The 19,063-nt window shown below is 45.2% G+C and overlaps 1 protein-coding gene and 1 non-coding gene across 2 annotated transcripts in view; one reads left to right on the top strand and one right to left on the bottom strand.

Moving 5' to 3' along the window:
- Positions 1-19,063, bottom strand: part of UFC1 (ubiquitin-fold modifier conjugating enzyme 1) — a 68,956-nt gene that overhangs the window by 45,238 nt on the left and 4,655 nt on the right. Inside the window, exon 2 of the mRNA XM_075563820.1 lies at positions 17,356-17,431. Within this exon, the coding sequence (XP_075419935.1) occupies positions 17,356-17,397 (42 nt within the window). The 5' untranslated portion in view covers positions 17,398-17,431. The remainder of the gene's footprint in view (positions 1-17,355; positions 17,432-19,063) is intronic.
- LOC142438300 (U7 small nuclear RNA) lies at positions 14,846-14,906 on the top strand. The gene has a single exon (XR_012782701.1). It is a non-coding gene; the product is annotated as a U7 small nuclear RNA (small nuclear RNA).

Genomic DNA, 19,063 nt, shown 5'->3' with positions numbered 1-19,063 from the left:
CAAGAAAAACCGAAATGACACCACAGCTTAAGACAAGCGTTCTACACAGAAATCAAGTTGGGGGAGGGGGTGTCGGGAAAGACAGACATCTGTGGAACAGAAGACAACACAAGGACAGGGAGGGTCAGGGCTCTTGGCTGGAGACTTGCTTTCAGTAGGTTTCCTGCAGGTATTTCTTAAAGGCTGTGGGGTTTTTCCAGAGTTTGGCACCGTGTGTGTTCAAAGGGCTGCCGATGTTGGGTACTCCAGCAGGTTCTGGATGGAGAGGAGAGTAGTCCTGATGTCGTACAGGGCAGACCACTTGTCCTTCAGGATGTCCAGGCAGATGTTACCCTGAGTGTCCTCGTTGGGGTGGTAGCAGGGGGTGAGGAAATTCACTGTGGGCACATTGTCAGGGTAGCCACTAGGGAACTCCAGGGAGAGCTTATCCCTCAGGTCTTCACAGACTGTACCAGCTGTTCCGTGGATGGCGCCTACCCACTTGAAAAGGTTGTCTGATTTCGGGAAAGCGGTGATTCTGCCGCCAAACATCATGAGGGTCATCAGCTTCTGTTGTAGCCTCTTGCCCACGGAACCCCAGGCTGTGCCCCCACTGGGCTTGGCCCCTTTCCGGTGGCTACAACACTGGCAGCTTTTTACCAGAATAGAAAGCCTCATTTTACTTCCCAGGAGTGGCTGGTAGTTTTGAAGTGCTGACTTTAATGTCACAAGCCTGGAGCAGAATCATCTGCATCAACAGCCTAGGAATGATTGCTGAGGTGGAGGGCAGACACACCTCCTCGATCCACCCTTTTTACCAGTTCTAACCCAAAGGGCCCCTTCCACAACACACTCTACTTCTCTGTTTGATCATTCATGTAATGGTCACACAGGGCTCACAGACAATACTCATCATTATAGTGTTTATTAGGTGAAGCCACAGTCAGGACAGCCTCTTCTCAGCTGTACCTACAGATAGGCCTCTCCCTGGTCCTAGGGTGTTGGGCCTCTTGCATTGGCCTGGTTTCTGCCTTGCTCAGTTGTCAGGGTAGCCAGCCCCTAACAAATCATCACAGGCCCAGCAGACACAATTGTACAGTGATCATATGTAAAGATTATAGTAAAGTCATAGAGAATAAAAGAGATCGGACACAGAATAAAATGAAGGAATCAGGCACATTTTATGGTAGCAAGCTCACCTCAACCCCACTTAATGGTCCACGTGGAAATCTGGAAGTCAGAGAGGAGAACAAGGTAGACCAATTTCTTTTTTAAAAAGTTTTATTAGGGGCCCATACAATTCTTATCACAATCCATACACACATCAATTGTGTAAAGCACATCTGTATATTCATTGCCCTCATCATTTTCTTATATATTTTTTAAACATTTTATTAGGGGCTCATACAACTCTTACCACAATCCATACATATACATACATCAAATTTATTTCTAACCAAAACTTATATACTTGGGGGCATGTAAGCCCCCCACTTACAGGTAATGACCTACATCACAGGAAGAGGTTGTAACAAAGGCAATACAGTTATGGGAGGGGCACGAGTGTATACATAATAGGAAGAGAAGGGATCAGGGGTACACAAGATGGGCGGATCCTAGATTCAAGATGTTGCACAACCTGGATTGTCCTTGAGCTGGAGACTTATTCTAAGCTCTCTGTGGAAAGGAATCCACTGCTCTTAACAGCAGGGAGTGAGCCCCACCTATGGTGGGATAAACAGTAGTGCCTGATTGCTCTGGATGGCTGAATGTCTAGAGGGAGACTATCTCTGCCCTTCTACCATGTGCTGGCAAACAGCCTCTTAGGTTTGGCAAGTCTGTGGGTGAGACAAAGCTGGGGAAGAGTCTTTTTATATCCCACACTCAGTCAAGTGGCTCAAAACTTTTGCTCCATTGCTAAGTGCCTAGAGAAACTGCTCTACCAGCAAGCCTTCTACTGGTTATCTGGTTCTGCTACCGCCACTCCTCTATCTAGCCATCTCTGATGCTACAACTCCTGTCTTCTGGCCCTTGGAGGTTCTCAGTGAAAGGATCTTGGATCCAAAGGATGCAATTTACTCCTGGTGGTGTTCAGATTTGGACTCTACATTTCCCTATCCCGTGCTTTTAGCCTCTAAGATGGCTCATTTTAAGCCTAGTAAGATGGCAAAACTGACCAATCCCCTTCTTAGGGTTCCATGTACCTTGTTTACATGGTCCTGCTAGGCTTCTCAAGTGGGTAATACCTTGGTTCTTGGCTTCACATGATGTAAGAATTCATGCTGAAATCCGTTTTGTAATCCAAGTGGGTTTTTATGAAGGACAGGACAAGCTTCAAGTTTTACAATCTCAAGGGGGTTGACAACTGGGCCAAAAAATACACGTGGAAAAGAACACACACATGTGTAGATCTTAGGGGGATCCCGGGAGACCAGGAGCCCAAGAACACTACAGGCTGAGAGCATATGGGCCAAGAGTAGGCTTGGAGTGGGCACATGTGGGCCTGAGAGGGAGGAGAGGGAGACCCTCCCCCTCTACCTGCCTCTGACAAAGAGCAGGGTAAGGGGGTCCCAGAGTGTGCTCCCTCCCTGTATTCTAGCCCCTCCACCCCACACACACACATTGGCTGGCGGAAGGCATGGGTGATGGTATTGGTTGTCCCCATTGGCTGAGTTAGGTCCACCTGGGTGATGTCATGAGCCTGGGCCTAGTTTGGCCTGTCCAGGTGTACCTCCCACCTAGCTTGGGGGGCTTGAGTTTGAGTATGCCCAGTTTGGGGTCTTCAAAGGTGTATAATCGTTGCCTGATTTCGTTCTAACCTCCTCTATGGGGACCTTTGCAGGCATGGGAAGGGCAATCCCGTCCCTAAGCTAGTTACCTAACAGTCCCACTCCCACAAAAGTACTATGCAGTTTGTCTGCATTATGAACAAGCTGGCCCATTCCCTTAGTGTGCCACAAGCACCTCATTTGCAGAGTCGCACTCATTCATTTAGTGGGTGTTATTAGAGCATGATGAGAAAGGCCACATAAAAGCAATCCATTGGATAAACAAGTGGCCATCTAGCTCAGAAGCAACAAAATCCACACGGAAGAAGCACACCAGCCTGTCTGACCACAAGGTGTAGAAGGGACCAGTTATTAGACATCAAAGAACTAAAAATCATATCAGTGGGTGCCCACCTTCCCAATACGATCACTGAAGACAAATATGTGCATAAGCAAATGTGGTGAAGAAAGCTGATGGTGCCCAGCTATCAAAAGATATAGCGTCTTGGGTCTTAATGGCTTGAAGATAAACAAACGGCCACCTAGCTCAGAAGCAACAAAGCCCACATGAAAGAAGCACACCAGTCTGTGTGACCATGAGCTGTCGAAGGAAGGGATCAGGTATCAAGCATCAAAGAACCAAAAATCGTATCATTGTAAATGTGAGTGAGTGCAGAGTGGAGACTCAAAGCCCATCGGTAGGCAACTGGACACCCCCTTACTGAAGGGTTGTAGGGAGATGAGCCAGTCAGGGTGCAGGGTAGCAATGATGAAACATATAACTCTCCTCTAGTTCTTTATTTTATTTTTATTTTTCCCTCTAGTTCCTAAATGCTTCCTCCCACCCACTATCATGATCCCAATTCTACCTTACAAATCTGGCTAGACCAGATAATGTACATTGGTACAGATAGCAACTGGAAACACAGGGAATCCAGGACATATGACTCCTTCAGGACCAGTGGTGAGAGTGGCAATGCCTGGAGGGTAGAGGGAATGTGGGGTATAAAGGGGGAACCTACGTAGTGCCTCCTCCCTGGGGGATGGACAGCAGAGAAGAGGGCTGGGGGAGACATAGGACAGTGTAACATATGACAAAATAATAATAATTTATGAATTATGAAGGGTTCATGAGGGAGGGAGGAGTGGGGAGGAAGGGGGAAAATAAGGAGCCGATATTAAGGGCTCAAATAGAAGGCAAATGTTTTCAAAATGATGATGGCAACAAATGTACATATCTGCTTGACACAATGGATGAATGTATGGATTGGGGTAAGAATTGTAGGAGCCCCTAATAAAATGAATAAAAGAAAAAAAAGCAATCCATTGTACTGCAGTAGCCTTGAAGTACATTTTTGTATCTGGTTGCCTATTGTCTATTACTTTTCTCGACCAGAATGTCTTTCTGTGGGAAACTGAGAACCAGGAAGAGAGTGTATATGGACAAATTCTCCACCCTTATAATTAAAGAGTCTGGAAGGCCAAGACTCTGGTGGAGGAGGGCCTTCACATTTATTTGTGAGTTGTAGATGAATACTAGTCACATTCTCCTAAAACTCATCCCTGCAATCTCCCCTCCCCATAATAGTGCTACTTTTAAGATGATTCTTACAAGCACATGGCTGCTTACCATAAGCTTTGAGGCTATCTGTCATTAAGAGCAATCAGACTCTGTTGTCTGCCCCTTCCAAAGCCAGCCAACTCCCCTGTGATACCAACCATAGATTGCTCCCCATAGAGAGGGCTCAGGGACATCCAAGGTCAAGCTGCCATCTTAACTCTAGTACCTGCCGTCCTGTTAGGTATATGCGTACTGGGGCTTGCTAGCCCTAGGACTATATAAACCATTAAAGAATATATTCAAGGGGGAGTGCGGTGTGGAGACTCAAAGCTCATTTGTAGGCCACTGGACATCCCCTTACAGAAGGGTCTTGGGGAGGAGACAAACCAATCAGGGTGCGAAGTAGCAATGATGAAGCATAAAACTTACCTCTAGTTCCTAAATGCTTCCTCCCCCATCCTATTATCATGATCCCAATTCTACCTTACAAATCTGGCTAGACCAGAGGATGTACATTGGTACAGATAGGAACTGGAAACACAGGGAATCCAGGGTGGATGATCCCTTCAGGACCAGTGGTGATACTAGGAGGGTGAGTTGGAAAGGGGGAACCAATTATAAGGAACTACATATAACCTCCTCCCCGGGGGACGGACAACAGAAAAGTGGGTGAAGGGAGACGTCAGACAGTGTAAGATATGACAAAATAATAATTTATAAATTATCAATGGTTCACGAGGGAGGGGAAAAATGAGGAGCTCATGCCAGGGGCTTAGGTGAAGAGCAAATGTTTTGAGAATGATGAGGGTAATGAATGCACAAATGTGCTTTACACAATTGATGAATGGATTGTGATGAGTTGTATGAACCCCTAATAAAATGATTAAAAAAAAAAAGATATTTTCCCTCAATTGCACAATCGCTCCTCAGAACCCATTCAGTTGTAAGGCTAGACCTTACAGTTTCAATTTGCTTATTTTACTAAATGAATTTTAAAATTAGCTTGGTTTATTTTGAAAATCTTAAAAAGGCCTAAAATCATGGCAATGATACTACACCTCTTGATACGATTGAACTATTGAATTGTATGATCCATGGATTGTCTTAATAAAACTGTCAGAAAATGAAATCTTGCTCATAAATCATACTCAAAAACCTGCTCACAAATGTTTTTAGCAGCATTTTTCATAACTGACAAAAAATGTATGTAACAAGATGCAGTAGTTACATAATTTAATATCAACTTTAAATGTATGGGTAGTCTAGTCTGTCAATCAGGTCACAGTCTGATGGTGCCTCGTTGTGGGCTTGACCTCATCATAAGGAGGATCTTGGGAACCTCCCCCTCTCTCTCTGCCTTCACTTTCCTGTTGGTGAGCCACTTGGAGACCTGCCAGACCCCTGGAGATGTGTCAATAGCCATTGGATCATGGGACTTTGCACCCACTAGACAGTGATATTCCTGCATTCTGCATCATGTGTGTGTAGTTTTGTGAGTCTGAAGAGGGATTTATGGACTAGTATCAGACTTAAGGCCTAGTACTGGACTTATGGACTTTATCTGGACTGGGCTGGGCTGTTTCATTGATGCACAATTCCTCCTCAATATAAAATTCTTTCTTATACATATGTGTCACTGATTTTGTTTCTCTAGTCAATCCAGCCTAATACACAAGATATTCTTTAATAGGTGAACGGCTACATCTCTGTGATGGAGTATTACTTAAAAATACAAAAAGGGGAATGAACAACAGAAACCAAGGGGGAAGGGAGAGAGTAGTCGGTGTAAGATACAAAAATAATAATAACATAATTTATCAAGGGGTCACGAGGGTGGGGAGAGGGAGGGAAAAAAAAGGATCTGATACCAAGGGCTCAATAGAAAGTAAATGTATAGAAAATAATAATGGCAACATATGTACATATATACTTGATACAATGTTTCTTTTTATGCTTGATACAATTGATGTATGGATTGTTATAAGAGTTGTAGTAGCCCCCAATAAATTGATCTTTTAATAAAAATTAAAAAATAAAGACATTTTTGGACCAAACGACAAAAGAAAGAAAATACAAAGAAAACAATTTAAAAGCTAATGATAATAATAAAAAAACAAGCTATGAAAACAACATGCCCCCCAAAATTGAAAAAACAAAATGACATGGAAGAACCTTAAATGCATGTTGCTAAGTGACAGAAGTCAGCCTGAAAAAGGTATACCTTTTGTGCTTTCAACTATATTACATTTGCAAGAGGTACCACTAAGTTGTTGCTGTTGGGTGCCATGAGGTTGGTTGCAATCTGTAGTGACCCTATCATAACAGCAGGAAACACTGGCCAGTCCTGCGCCAGTCTCACCACTATCTATGTTTGAGCCACTGTTGCAGTCACGGTAACAGTCCATCTTGTGGAGGGTCTTCTTCTCTTTGGTTGACCTTGTTTTACTTTATCAAGCATGCTATCTTCTCCAGAGACTGGTCTCTCCTGTCCAAAACAAGTAAGATGAAGTCTCGCCATGCTTGCCTCTAATGCGCACTCTGGCCATACTTCTTCCAGGACAGACTGGCTTATGCTTCCAGTAGTTCATGGTGCTTTCAATATTCTTCTCCAGCATAATCATTCAAGTGCATCTATTCTGCTTTGGTCTTCCCTAGTCAGTGTCTACCTTTCACATGCATATGAAGCGACTGAAAATACCCTGACTTGGGTCAGGCACAACTTAGTCCTCAAAGTAATGTCCATGCTTTCCAATACTTTAAAGCAGTCTTGTCCAGCAGATTTACCCAATGCAACACTTCTTTTGATCTCTTGACTGCTGTTTCCATGAACACTGATTGTGCATCAATCAAGGTAAAACTATACAGACGGCACAAAAGGTCAATTGGTGCCAGGCATTCAGGAGGAGGGATATTAGAGTAGACCAGCCTCTAACATTCATGGGGCTCCGTAGGAACAACACTACAGTTATAACATATAAAGATAATAGTAAAGTCATGGGAGAGAGGAGAATGAAATAAAGGAGTAACACATTTTTTTTAATTTTAACAATTTATTGGGGCGAGTAACACATTTTATGGTAGCATGCTCACTCCGAGACTGCCATGACCTCAGCAGCCAGATCCACACAGAGAGCGGGAGGACGGGGAGGGAGGAGAGAGCATCTATCTGTCTTTATATATATATACTTGGGGGCATGCAAGCCCCTGGAGACTAGGTAACCACATACATCATAGGAAGGGGCTGCACAATAGGCATATGTGTTATAGGAAGGGGATGAGCTAGGGGTGTACACATAATAGGAAGGGAAAGGACTAGGGATACACGTGACAAGATGGGCAGACCTAGACTCAAGATGGCAGCCTAACCTTGGTCATCCTTGAGTGGGCACCACCTTGCCTCTCGACTCTCCTTCAGGGAGACAATCATTATCCTTATCAGAAGGAATGGGCCCTACTTAGGGTGGGGCAGACTATAGTCTGATTGCTCTAGATGGCTGATAACCCCCAGGGAGAACAACCTCTATGCAGCTTGCACTGACCTCCAAGTGTACAGTCAAGTGTAGAAAGCAGTGTCTTAGGTTTGGCATATATGTGGGGGAGACAACCGGGGAAAAACCCTTCTGCATCTCACAGAAGGAGAAGGAATAGGTGGAGAACACACCCCCAAACCCAGACCTCCTGCCATCAAGTTGATTTTAGCTCATGGTGCTCTACAGAATGGAGTACAACTGTTCTAAGATTTCTAAGTCTGTCAATCTTTACAGGAGCAGATAGCCTCATCTTTCTCCCAGAGGAGCTAGTGGGTTTGAACTGCAAACCTTGCAGTTATCAGCTCAATGCTTAACCCACTTTGCCACCTTCAGGTAGAGAATAAGGTCATGAAACTCTTAAAAATTCATTTTTAATATATTCATTAATGAATTAAGAGGAATAATATTCTTAGCATTTTAAAGGCATTCAAGGTCCTAGGACTGGACCTATAATATTCCTCAAATCAGAAATACTATGTAAATGAAATTATGTCCCTTTTAGGTAACTAGAGCAGCTCACAACACGGCAAATGTCTACATTTTCAAAAAGGGTCTTTTAGGTAGCTAGCACAGGGAATGGGGTGTCTATGACAGCCTGTGTGGGAGGAAGGGCCCTGAGGGTACCTATGTAAACCTGACACTTCTATCTTTCATAAACTCACTTGGATCACAGTTCAGGCTTTGCAGTGAATTCTTTCTTGTGCGAAGCCACGGTCTGAGGTATTTCCCACCTGGGTAACCTAACGCATTATGGTGCCCATGACTCAGATATACAAAGTTGAAGATACAACGGTTTGGCTGGACTTTAAAACTGCACGGTGTGCAATTTGAAAAAGACGCCAGCCTGAATTTATCCCACTGCGGAAGTCTTCAGGACCAGCTCTTTGGTGCCACACGGCATGTATTGCAGAAGCCCCATCCCTTGGGGTCTATCTGTGCTCCTTATTTTTAGGAGAGGTTAGGTCTGCCTTTCCTGGAGCTCACATGCCTTCCCAAGTCTCAAAGCTTTTTGTCAGTTTCAGTGGTATGCTTGTGTTCTGGCCAGCTAGATGGCATGTGCATGACCCTGGCCGAGAGGGCACCCACCACTCCAGACACATGGCGGGGCGGTGCCTAGGTGACTGGTTGCTTGGGCCCTGGGGAGTTAGCCCCACCTAGTCCCTGGAGCCGATGCTTCCCTTCCACCCACCATTCCCTTTAGCTTTCTCCTGGTTTTACCCACAAGCTGCTTTAGTGTCTGCCAGTGTGGGTTTGTCCTTTTCCTATTGCCTGGTTTTTCGTTGGCCAGGCCTAGGCCAAAGGCATTTGGAAGCCTAGCCTGAGTAACTGTCGACTTCCGCCTTTCAGTGATACTGCCTTCAGCACCTTTTGGGACAACTCTTAATACAGCTCTGCTGCCACGATGTTCCAGCTGGAAATTCCAATTTCCTTAAAGGTTCCCTGAGCTGCTGGACAAACGTCTCTCCCCTTCAGAGATTTGAGAGTCTGCTCCTGCTGGCAGGCATTTCTGAAGGCCATAGGGCCACCCCAAACAGTGGCCCTCCTAGCTTGTGGTCTAGAGAACATTCTGGACCTATGTTGGCTGCAGAGACTGGCACCCAGCCCCTCCCTCAAGTGGGGGCACCTTCCTGAGGCCTCAGATTCATGGCACCCTAGAGGTATGTGCTGAAGTAGTGGTTATTGACCTTGAGACATCAAACTCTATATGGTGTTTACTAGATGGGACTTACCAGCTTGATACCCAGGAATTTCCCCCTCGGATGTATCCTGTCTAATTGGGATAGATTTGATCAGGAGAGGCTGGACAAACAAGGTGACTTCATTTTTGCAACTGTTTGACCACAATATCTTTTAGAAAAAGGAGAATCGTGGCCAAAGAATGGCACACTTTCCCTTCCAACCCTGATTCAGCTAGAACAGTTCTGTGGAAGGACGGGGAAGTGGGCAGAGATGCCACATGCTAGAGCATTTTTCTGTTGAAGAGCAGCAAAGACCTTTGTCCCCAGTGTACCCAAGACCCCTGAAGTTAGGGGGAACTATTCCCCCAGCCATGAACCTGCCAACCTTCTACCCGTAGTAGAGGCAGCTGGGGAGTTTGGTCCCAGGCAGTCTACAAGCCTTCCACTCTAATTGAACTCAAGCAAATGCAAAGTGACTTGGGCAGTTACTCACAAACCTGAACTGTACGTAGAATGCTTCCTATGTAGAACACTTCCAGCACCTCACCCCAGCCTCTGATTTAACCTGGAAGGATGTAACAGACTATGACAGACTTTGACTCAAAGGTGCTAGGAAGTTTGCAGAGGAGTTACATGTGATGAACGAAAAGTGCCCTGTAGGGGAAACAGCTGTGCCTCTAACTGACCCTGCTGGAATCATAGTGACCCCGAGGGCAAGTGGGCACGGGAACATTTTCTGGTGTGCATCACAAGTGGACTAAAGTCAGGTATGCAAAAGGCCATTAATTATGCCAAAGTGAGGGTTTTTAGAGTGGCTAAAGGAGGTCCTGAAGAATCATACTGCTGTAGACGTACATTCCTACCAGGGACAAGTTTCTCATGCAGGCTGCAAGAAGCTCCAAGAATTAGTGCAGAAACCTGAAGGAGCTACCCTAGAGGAGATAGTTACTTGTGCTAATTCGGCCATCTACAACAGGGAGCAGGAAGGGGAGGTTCAGGCCAAGGAGACGGAGAGAAGGAAGGACATCAGGTATGCCAAGTGCTGGTTCCTATGTGTGTCCGGAACCGGGCCACTGGACACGGAACTGCCCTAGCCGGCAGAGGCCCGCCTGAGGGCCGTGCCACCCCCGTGGGCACGCTGGCCACCATGGTGTCCCTTGTCCTGTGGCAGATAGCCATGAGGGAGGGCGCCCTCAGGCCAGTGAGCAGCTGCTCATTGACAATTGGCCCGGCCTGGCCAGTGAAGCAGCCGGAGAGCTGCAGCAGGACTGGAACCTCAGGTGAGCAATGTGGCAGCAAGGTCAGTAGATGTACTCCTAGATACTGGTCTCCCTATCCTGTCCACTCCTTCCCTGGACCCTGGGCACCACTCACAGGTGGAACCGTGGAAGCTGTTGCACCCAGATCCCTCAGGAGCAGAGCACACAGACACGCACCTCTGAGAACTGTTGGGGTGTCTCACTGCCACCCAGGACAGATAAGGGCGCTACAGACAGCCTACCTCAGACCTTTCACAGCCTTCAAGACAGTGAATGCTTTTCCTGGGCTTGTTCCTGGGCTTACAGTGAACAAACATCCATGCCTGTCAGTCCTAAGAATTTTTTTATTTCCGGTGACACTAACCCACCTCCAAGGGCACTGCCACCTCACCACGTTACCCCTGTCTCATCTAAACTATCCACCTGTTTGTTTTTTCAGAAGTTCTCAGGTTACCAAGGTCTCTGAACCAAGTGTGCCAGCTTCAGGACCACCAGCTCCTGAACTACCTCAACCTTATCCATCTTGGGCCCTGAATGGACAACCCCTTCCAACAGAGTAGGAATGGTATGGACCCAAGGCCCCACTCCATCCCTTTTGCCAGCAGGAAGTAGCTAGAGATGTCATTACCAAGCACCCCAAAGATTTGGGTCCATACCTCTTCAGGGGGGAAATGTTAGGTAGCTAGCACAGGGACTGGGGTGTCCATTGCACATGCTCAGAGGTTTGAGCTTCTGGCCAGGAAGGGGTGGTACACCTAGCTGGGTGTTACATCTGGATTGGTCCATCTGGGCCAGGTGAATTCAATTCAGCCAATGGGGTCAACCAGGGTCATCAATCACACCTCCCGGCGGAGCAACTGAAAAGGCAGGATCCAGGGGTCGCCTTTTTGTTTCCTGAGCAGCTTCTTGGCAGGCTGTGCGGGGGTGAAGGGCCCTGAGGATGGTCATGTAAACCTGAAAGTGTGATACAAAAAGATTTCTCCCAAGTTGTTTCCCCAAATATATGCCAACCCCAAAACGCTGCTTGCTACACGTGGTAAATGACTGCACAACAGGTCACCGAAAGTGGGTAGGCGGTTATTCTCTTTAAAGGGTATCAACCATCTAGAGCAACCAGACTATATAGTCTGACTCATCAGAAATAGGGCCCACTCCCTTCTGACATTGTTCCCTTGAAGGAGTGCCCGAAGGCAAGCCCAGGACCGCTCGAAGATGACTAAAGTTAGGCTACTATATTGAGTTTAGGGTCTGCCCATCTTGCCACATATGTACCCCTATTCCCTCCCTTTACTATTGCGTGTACACCCCTAGGTCATCCTCCTCCTGTTGCTTATATTGCCTATGCTACAACCTCTTCCTATGACATAGGTCGTTATTTTTAATCAGGGGGCTTGCATGCCCCCAGAGATATATAAGCTTTGGTTAGAAATAAAACCTCACAAGAGCTCTCTCCTACCCCCTTGTCTCCCACCTCTGAGGTGAGCATGCTACCATGAAATGTGTCTGACTTCTTTATTTTACTCTCTCTCTCCCATCCTATTTCTCTAGGACTTTACTATCATCATCATATTAACCATACAATTGTGTCTACGGAACTCAAGATTAGTTGTGGGGGCTGGCTTCCCCCACACCTGAAACGTCTATCTGTCATAAACTCACTTGGATCACAATCCAGGCTTTGCAGTGAATTCTTTCTTGTGTGAAGCCAAGGTCCAAGGCATTTCCCACCGGGGGAAACCTAGCAGGTGTTGTAGATGGTATTCTAAAAACAAAAGTAAAGCAAGTAAGATTACTCAGTCTTAAAATCACCTCAATTTAGGATTAAACAATTTTTCTACTTCCTTAATGTTCCTCTTCCCATGTAAATAGCGTTGTTGTCAGGCACCAACTCATAGTGACCCTATGTTGTTAGGTGCTTTAAAGTGACTGTATAACAGAACGAAACACAGCCCTGCCCTGTGCCAGCCTCATAATTGTTTGAGCCACTGTTTGGTTTTGCTTTTCACCAGTGTAACCTATCATTGAAGGCTGCATCCTATGCCCTGTAACAGCACCTAACATCATGTACATGTATCTGTTGCTCTAGGGTCAATTCTGATCCATGGGCACCCTGTGTATTTTGGAATGGAACTGCACTCCACACGTTTTAAATAAAAAAATTTTTTTCACATGTTTTTTAGTAGCTAAATTTGCAAAGTGTATCACTAAACCTTAATGTAGAGTTGCCACAGGGTAGATTTGAACCTGCAAGTTTCTGGTAAGCAGCTGAGTGCATAAACTATTTGCACCTGATAAGGACATTAACATGTGCTCAGTATTTATTTGAGGAGCCTTGGTGGTATAGTGGTTAAGTGTTGGGCTAACCACAAGGTTAGCAGTTTGAAACTACCAGTAGCTCCACAGGAGAAAGATGAGGTTTACTACCCCTGAAAAGTTAGTGTCATCAGCCCCCGGGGCAGTTCCACCCTGTCCTACAGGTTACTGAGCTGGAATGGATTTAATGGCAGTGAGTAGTATGTATTTAGAGAATATCATGTGGGATACAGAAAGGTCCCCCCATCTCATATGCCAAACCTAAGATGCTGCTTGCAACACATGCTGAATGTCTGTACACTTGGAGGTCAGCCATCTAGAGGAAACAGACCCCTGTCTGTCCCACCCTAAGTAGGGTCCACTCCCTGCTGATAAGGAGAGTGGATTGCTCCCCTGAAGGAGAGCCCAAAGACCAGATCAAGCCAACTCAAGGAGGACCAAGGTTAGGTTGCCATCTTATATCTGGGGTCTGCCCATCTTATCACATGTGTGCCCCTAGCTCGTCCCCCTCCTATTGCATGTATGCCTATGGTACAACCTCTTCCCATTATGATGTAATCAGTTGAGCTTGCACGTTCCCCAAGATGTATATAAGCTATGATTGGTAGGTGAGCAATTGCATGCTTTATCTAGTCAGATGTCTCTTTAATTCTACACCATAATTACAAAACCTCAACCCCTTGGACCTGTTTGATTATGGAGGCTGGTACCCCACACAGCATAAAAATAATGAAACAAATTTCTAGTGAGGAGATTCTAATTCATATAAACTTATTCTAATTCATAGAACTGCCTCATAGGGCTTCTAAGCATACCCCTTATAAAAGTGGATTTCCATAGGAGAATGTGATTGGGATTCATCTCTAACAAGTGTGAAGGCCTCCTCCAGCCCAGATACCCAGCCTGCCAAGCTTCTTAAAACACGAGAATAAAGAATTCATCTGCATACACTGTCTTCCCGTTCTGTTTCCACAAACAACCATTTTCGAAAGGGGCGTTCTATTTCTCCTGCCGTGTGATGGATTGCTTTCATGTGACCTTGCTAGTCATGGGCTTGTGACTCCCACCAAAGACTGCAGGGGACTTTGCAAAGGTGTTCGTGGCCCGCCAAAGAAAATAGTCGGTTTGCTTCCAGTATGAATAAGGTGCAGGACACGTTTGTTGGGGTAGGACCAGGAAAATGAGACGGATAGGACCCTCATGAGGGAATCAGTCAGTTTTTCCATCCTGATGGGGAGACCCTACCTTCCAGATGAGACTGAGGCAAAACCTTCAGACCCCCCACACAGAGGACCTCCTGATCCAGGAGAATGATAACCATGACAACTTAGACCAGCAGTTCTCGGCCTGTGGATCGAGACCCCCTTGGGGTCTAACAACCCTTTCACAGGGGTCACCGATTCATAACAGTAGCAAGATTACAGTTATGCGGGGTCCCTTTTGGTGTTCCTAAGCAGCCCTTTCCTGTTATTTTCCACTCCCACCAATGTTTTGTTTTGAAATCATTTTATTGGGCTCGTACAATTCTTGTCACAATCCATACATGCATCCATTGTGTCAAGCACATTTGAGCATTTGTTGCCATCATCATTCTCAAGGCATTTGCCTTCTGCTTAGGCCCTTGATATCGGCTCCTCATTTTCCCCCTCCCTCCCCACTTCCCCCTCCCTTTTGAACCCTTCATAGTTCATAAATTATTTTGTGCCACCGAAAAAAAAAAAGACAGTTATGAAGTAGCAATGAAAATAATGTTATGGAGTGTTACAGCTCTTTTAGAATTTGTCTAGCAGGTTTTCTGGGTTTCCCGGAAAACCCACACACACCAGTAAAACAGTTACTTAACAAAATAATAATAATAATGTTATGGTTGGGGTCACCACAACATGAGGAATTGTATGAAAGGGTCGCACCATTAGGAGGCTGAGAACCACTGCCCTAGACTGTGAGAGATGGTTAGCAGTAGTTGCAGAGAAACAGCAGCAGCACCAGACCAGTAGTAGATAGCATGGTAGGTTTCCTGGCCCATGAACAAAGAAAGCTGAGCTCCTTTGGATTGAAAGCTTGCTGTTGGAGTGAGATAACTCTGAGGATTTATCAGCGGAGCTAAATTAGAACTTTGTAACATTTGCCAAGTGAGGAATTGGCCAGGCTGGCCCAAAAGACAGAGGGTCCAGGGGCTAGGGAGAGACCTGGTTACACACATTCCTGAGAAGAGGCTCCTAATTGTAACCTCAACTTCCCTAATAATTATATAGTCTGTGAGTTCTGTGGCCATTGCAAATAATTACCATGGCTGTTGTTAAAATTGATAACAAAATAGTTGGAGAGAAGAGGCAGGTCTGACCTTTGACTCATAGGAATTAGTCTTGGGCTGATGTTGATCCTACCCTGTGGAATATGGAACAGATAATATATGCAGAGAAATTCTCAACAGTCATATGTTAGAGTCTGGGGGACCAGGATTCCTGTGGAGGGTACCTTCAAATCTGTGGATTGGAGAGGAGTCTCACTCACATTATCCTAAGTAAAAGTCATTCCCTTCAATGTCTCCCCTTAATAATGACAAATTTATGGTGCTGTTCACAAGCACATGGTCACTTACTGTGCTCTGGAAGGTTAACTGCTTGAAGGCTGTCTGCCAGCAAGAGCAATCTATTGTCTGTCCCATCCCAAGTATGGACCTTCTGACAAGGTCCTCAAAGACACCAAAGGCCAAGTCAGCTCAGAGAAGACCAAGGTTAGGCTGCCATCTTGACTGTAGAGTCTGCCCATCTTGTTACATATGTGCTTTCCTGTCACATGTGTGCTTCTAGTGCCTCCCTTCCTATTGCATGTATATCCCTAGCTCGTCCCCTCATGTTACATTCAAGCTTTTCATACAACCCCTTCCTCTTACCCATGAGCTTACTGTGCCTCGCTTGCCCAAGATTATATAAATCTGTGAGAGAATAAACTTTGGTCTCATTCTAGTTCCTGTTATCATGAAACAGGTGAGCCCTTGCATGCTTTATCTTGTCTGATGTCTCTTTACTCCTCAGTTACACAACTTCCCCTTAGTCCCATTTGGTTGGGGAGGTTGGTCCCCCATATTACCCCTCTATGAAGTTGGAGGAGGTAGGATGCCCCTACTATACAATTTTTTTGGGGGGGGGGGGCACACTACAGATTTCTTCAAAATTTGGTTTAGGAAAAGTTTAGGAAAATTTTAAGTCTGGCAGAGTTGCTTTAATATTCAGGTACAGAAAGTTAGTGATCCATCATACCTTGGATTATTTCTTTCACTGATTTGGGAATTTTTCTTTGGGTAGGCTCATAGAATCTATCTGACTGAAACGCTGGCATGTACCTATAATGTGTTGATCCAGAAAGAGAGAACAAAATTGGACAAGGAGGAGTTACTAAGATACAAATAGGTAACCCCCAAAAACCTGGAAAATATTTTTCAGAGCTATGTATTTTTTTTTTTTACAAAACAAACATCTTCAAAGTACTCCCCATTATATTTAATACATTTGTCAAACGTGCTATTCCACTCTTGGAAACATTTTTCAAGTTCATCTGTTTGGATGGCTTACAGCACCTCCCTCATTTTTTTCTTCACCTCTTCTACCTCGTCAAACCACTGTCCTTTCATGTTCCTCTTCATGCACGGAAACAAAAAGAAGTCACACAGAGCAGGGTCAGTTGAGTAAGGTGCATAGGGCAAGAGAGGCATGGTGTTTGGAGGACTGTTTTTCCCCACTTAGCACTGTCCTTGTAAGCCGTGTTCAACATCACAACAGTTTCTACACCATTTTTCCTGAGCAGGAAACAAAATTTCACAGCTGCCTGCTGTTCTCTTAAATTTGGTATCACAAAAAATGAGGTTCATACAAAATAATAAGTTATAAATTATCAAGGGTTTGTGAGTGAGGGGAGCAGGGAAGGAGGAGAAAATGAGCTGATATCACGGGCTCAAGTAGAAAGAAAATGTTTTGAGAATGATGTCAACAAATGTATGAGCCCCCAATAAAATGATTTTAAAAAGAAAAAAAATGAGGTTCAAGTGAAACTGCTTTTATGAAAAAATTCACTGTGACCAGAGAGAACCTTTCCAGGCAACGCCACTGGTTGCACTAACTCAGAGTGAGTTGCTCGATGGTTGCCTAGTGTGAAAAGTGGGTACTACAAAAGTTCCGCCTAATGGAAGAAGCACACCAGCCTGTGTGATCACGAGGTGTCCAAGAGATCAGGTATAAGGCATCATCAGAACAAAAAAAATCTTACCATAGTGAATGGAGACGTGCAGAGTGGAGACCCAAAACCCATTTGTCGGCCACTGGAGGTCTCCTTGCAGAGGCGTCTAGGGGAGGAGATGAGTCAGTCAAGGTGCGATATAGCACCGATGAAAAATACAACTTTCCTCTAGTTTCTAAATGCTTCCTCCCCCCACCCTATCATGATCCGAATTCTATCTTGCAAGTCTGGCTAGACCAGAGGATGTACACTGGTACAGATAGGAACTGGAAACACAGGGAATCCAGGGCGGATGATACCTTCAGGACCAGCATGTGAGTGGCGATACTGGGAGGGTAAAGGGAAAGTGGGTTGGAAAGAGGGAACCGATTACAAGGATCTACATGTGACCTCCTCCCTGGGGGACGGACACAGAAAAGGGGGTGAAGGGAGATGTCGGACAGGGAAAGATATGATAAAATAATAATTTATAAATTATTAAGGGCTCATGAGGGAGGGGGGAGTAAGGGAAAAAAAAGAGGACCTGATACCAGGGGCTTGGATGGAGAACAAATGTTTTGAGCATGATGAGGGCAATGAATGTACAGATGTGCTTTACACAATTGATGTATGTATGGCCTGTGATAAGAGGTGTATAAGCCCCTAACAAAAGGCTTAATAAATAAATAAATAAACAAACAAACAAACAAAAAGAGTCACTATGAGTTGGAATTGACTTGATAGTTGTGGGAAATAAAGGACTGGGAAGAGTATATGCAGATAAATTCTTTATTCTCATATTTTAAGAAGCCTGGTAGGCCAGGATTCCGGGGTGGAGGGAGGCCTTTACACTAGTGAGTTAAAGATGAGTCCCAATCACAGTCTCATGATTCATACTGTTAATAGTGCTTCTTAAAGTTGCCTCTTGCAAGCATATGACTGACTGCCATCCAACTGGCAACTTTAACTCTAGGAGCAGACGCGTGCTATTGCTCACCCTACTCAGAGCACAGTCACCGCCCCCTTCCCTGCTGGTACTGTTCCTCCTCCAATAAAGTGAAGGGCCTTTAGGGTTAGGCTACAGCCCACTTGGTTATGAGGGACTTACAAGCCCAGAGTAGAGAAGATGGTATTACAATCTCTTTGAGTGGACCTGGCTCCTAAGGTCAGGGGGGAGGTGAGCACACGGAAACTTTTGTCTCTTAATTTGTTTCCCTTCAATTACACAATGGTCCCTTAGGACCCTACTACACGTTGAGGCTGGCTCTCATAGATGGCAATGGGTTGCGATAGTGTTTAAGATTTCCACATAATGACTGGACATGCCTATGCAAATTAGGCACGTGAGGCCCACCACCAATGGGATTGGATAATTAGCAGCCAATGTAAAAAAGCTATATGGAACATGTTTAAAGTTATGATTCTCAGTGGTTTCCCAGGTATATAATGACGTAGTCCATTTTGTAGTCTGATGTAATTGTCCTCCATTTTGTGCTATGTTGTGAATCCTAGCCTCTAGGTGGTTCCTAGAGCCTCTAGGTGGTTCCAGTTGGGTGAATTGTCTGTTGTGTTAATTAGGCAGGATTAGGGCAGGATGTATTTGGAACCACCACACAGGTCTCTTTTGTAGTCCACCTCCGGAAACTTAAGTTCTCTTTATGGCATCACGACCTTAGTTTTATGTGGAAAGAATAAACTTCCAGAGTGCCCCAAACAGGAAACATTTCTCCAAATGTAGCTATGAATGAATCCACTAACT

This window comes from Tenrec ecaudatus, chromosome 1 (assembly GCF_050624435.1).
Source record: "Tenrec ecaudatus isolate mTenEca1 chromosome 1, mTenEca1.hap1, whole genome shotgun sequence".
Classification (NCBI taxonomy): Eukaryota; Metazoa; Chordata; class Mammalia; order Afrosoricida; family Tenrecidae; genus Tenrec; species Tenrec ecaudatus.
The sequence above is the reverse complement of the archived record's forward strand: the minus strand, read 5'-3'. Positions and strand labels throughout refer to the sequence as shown.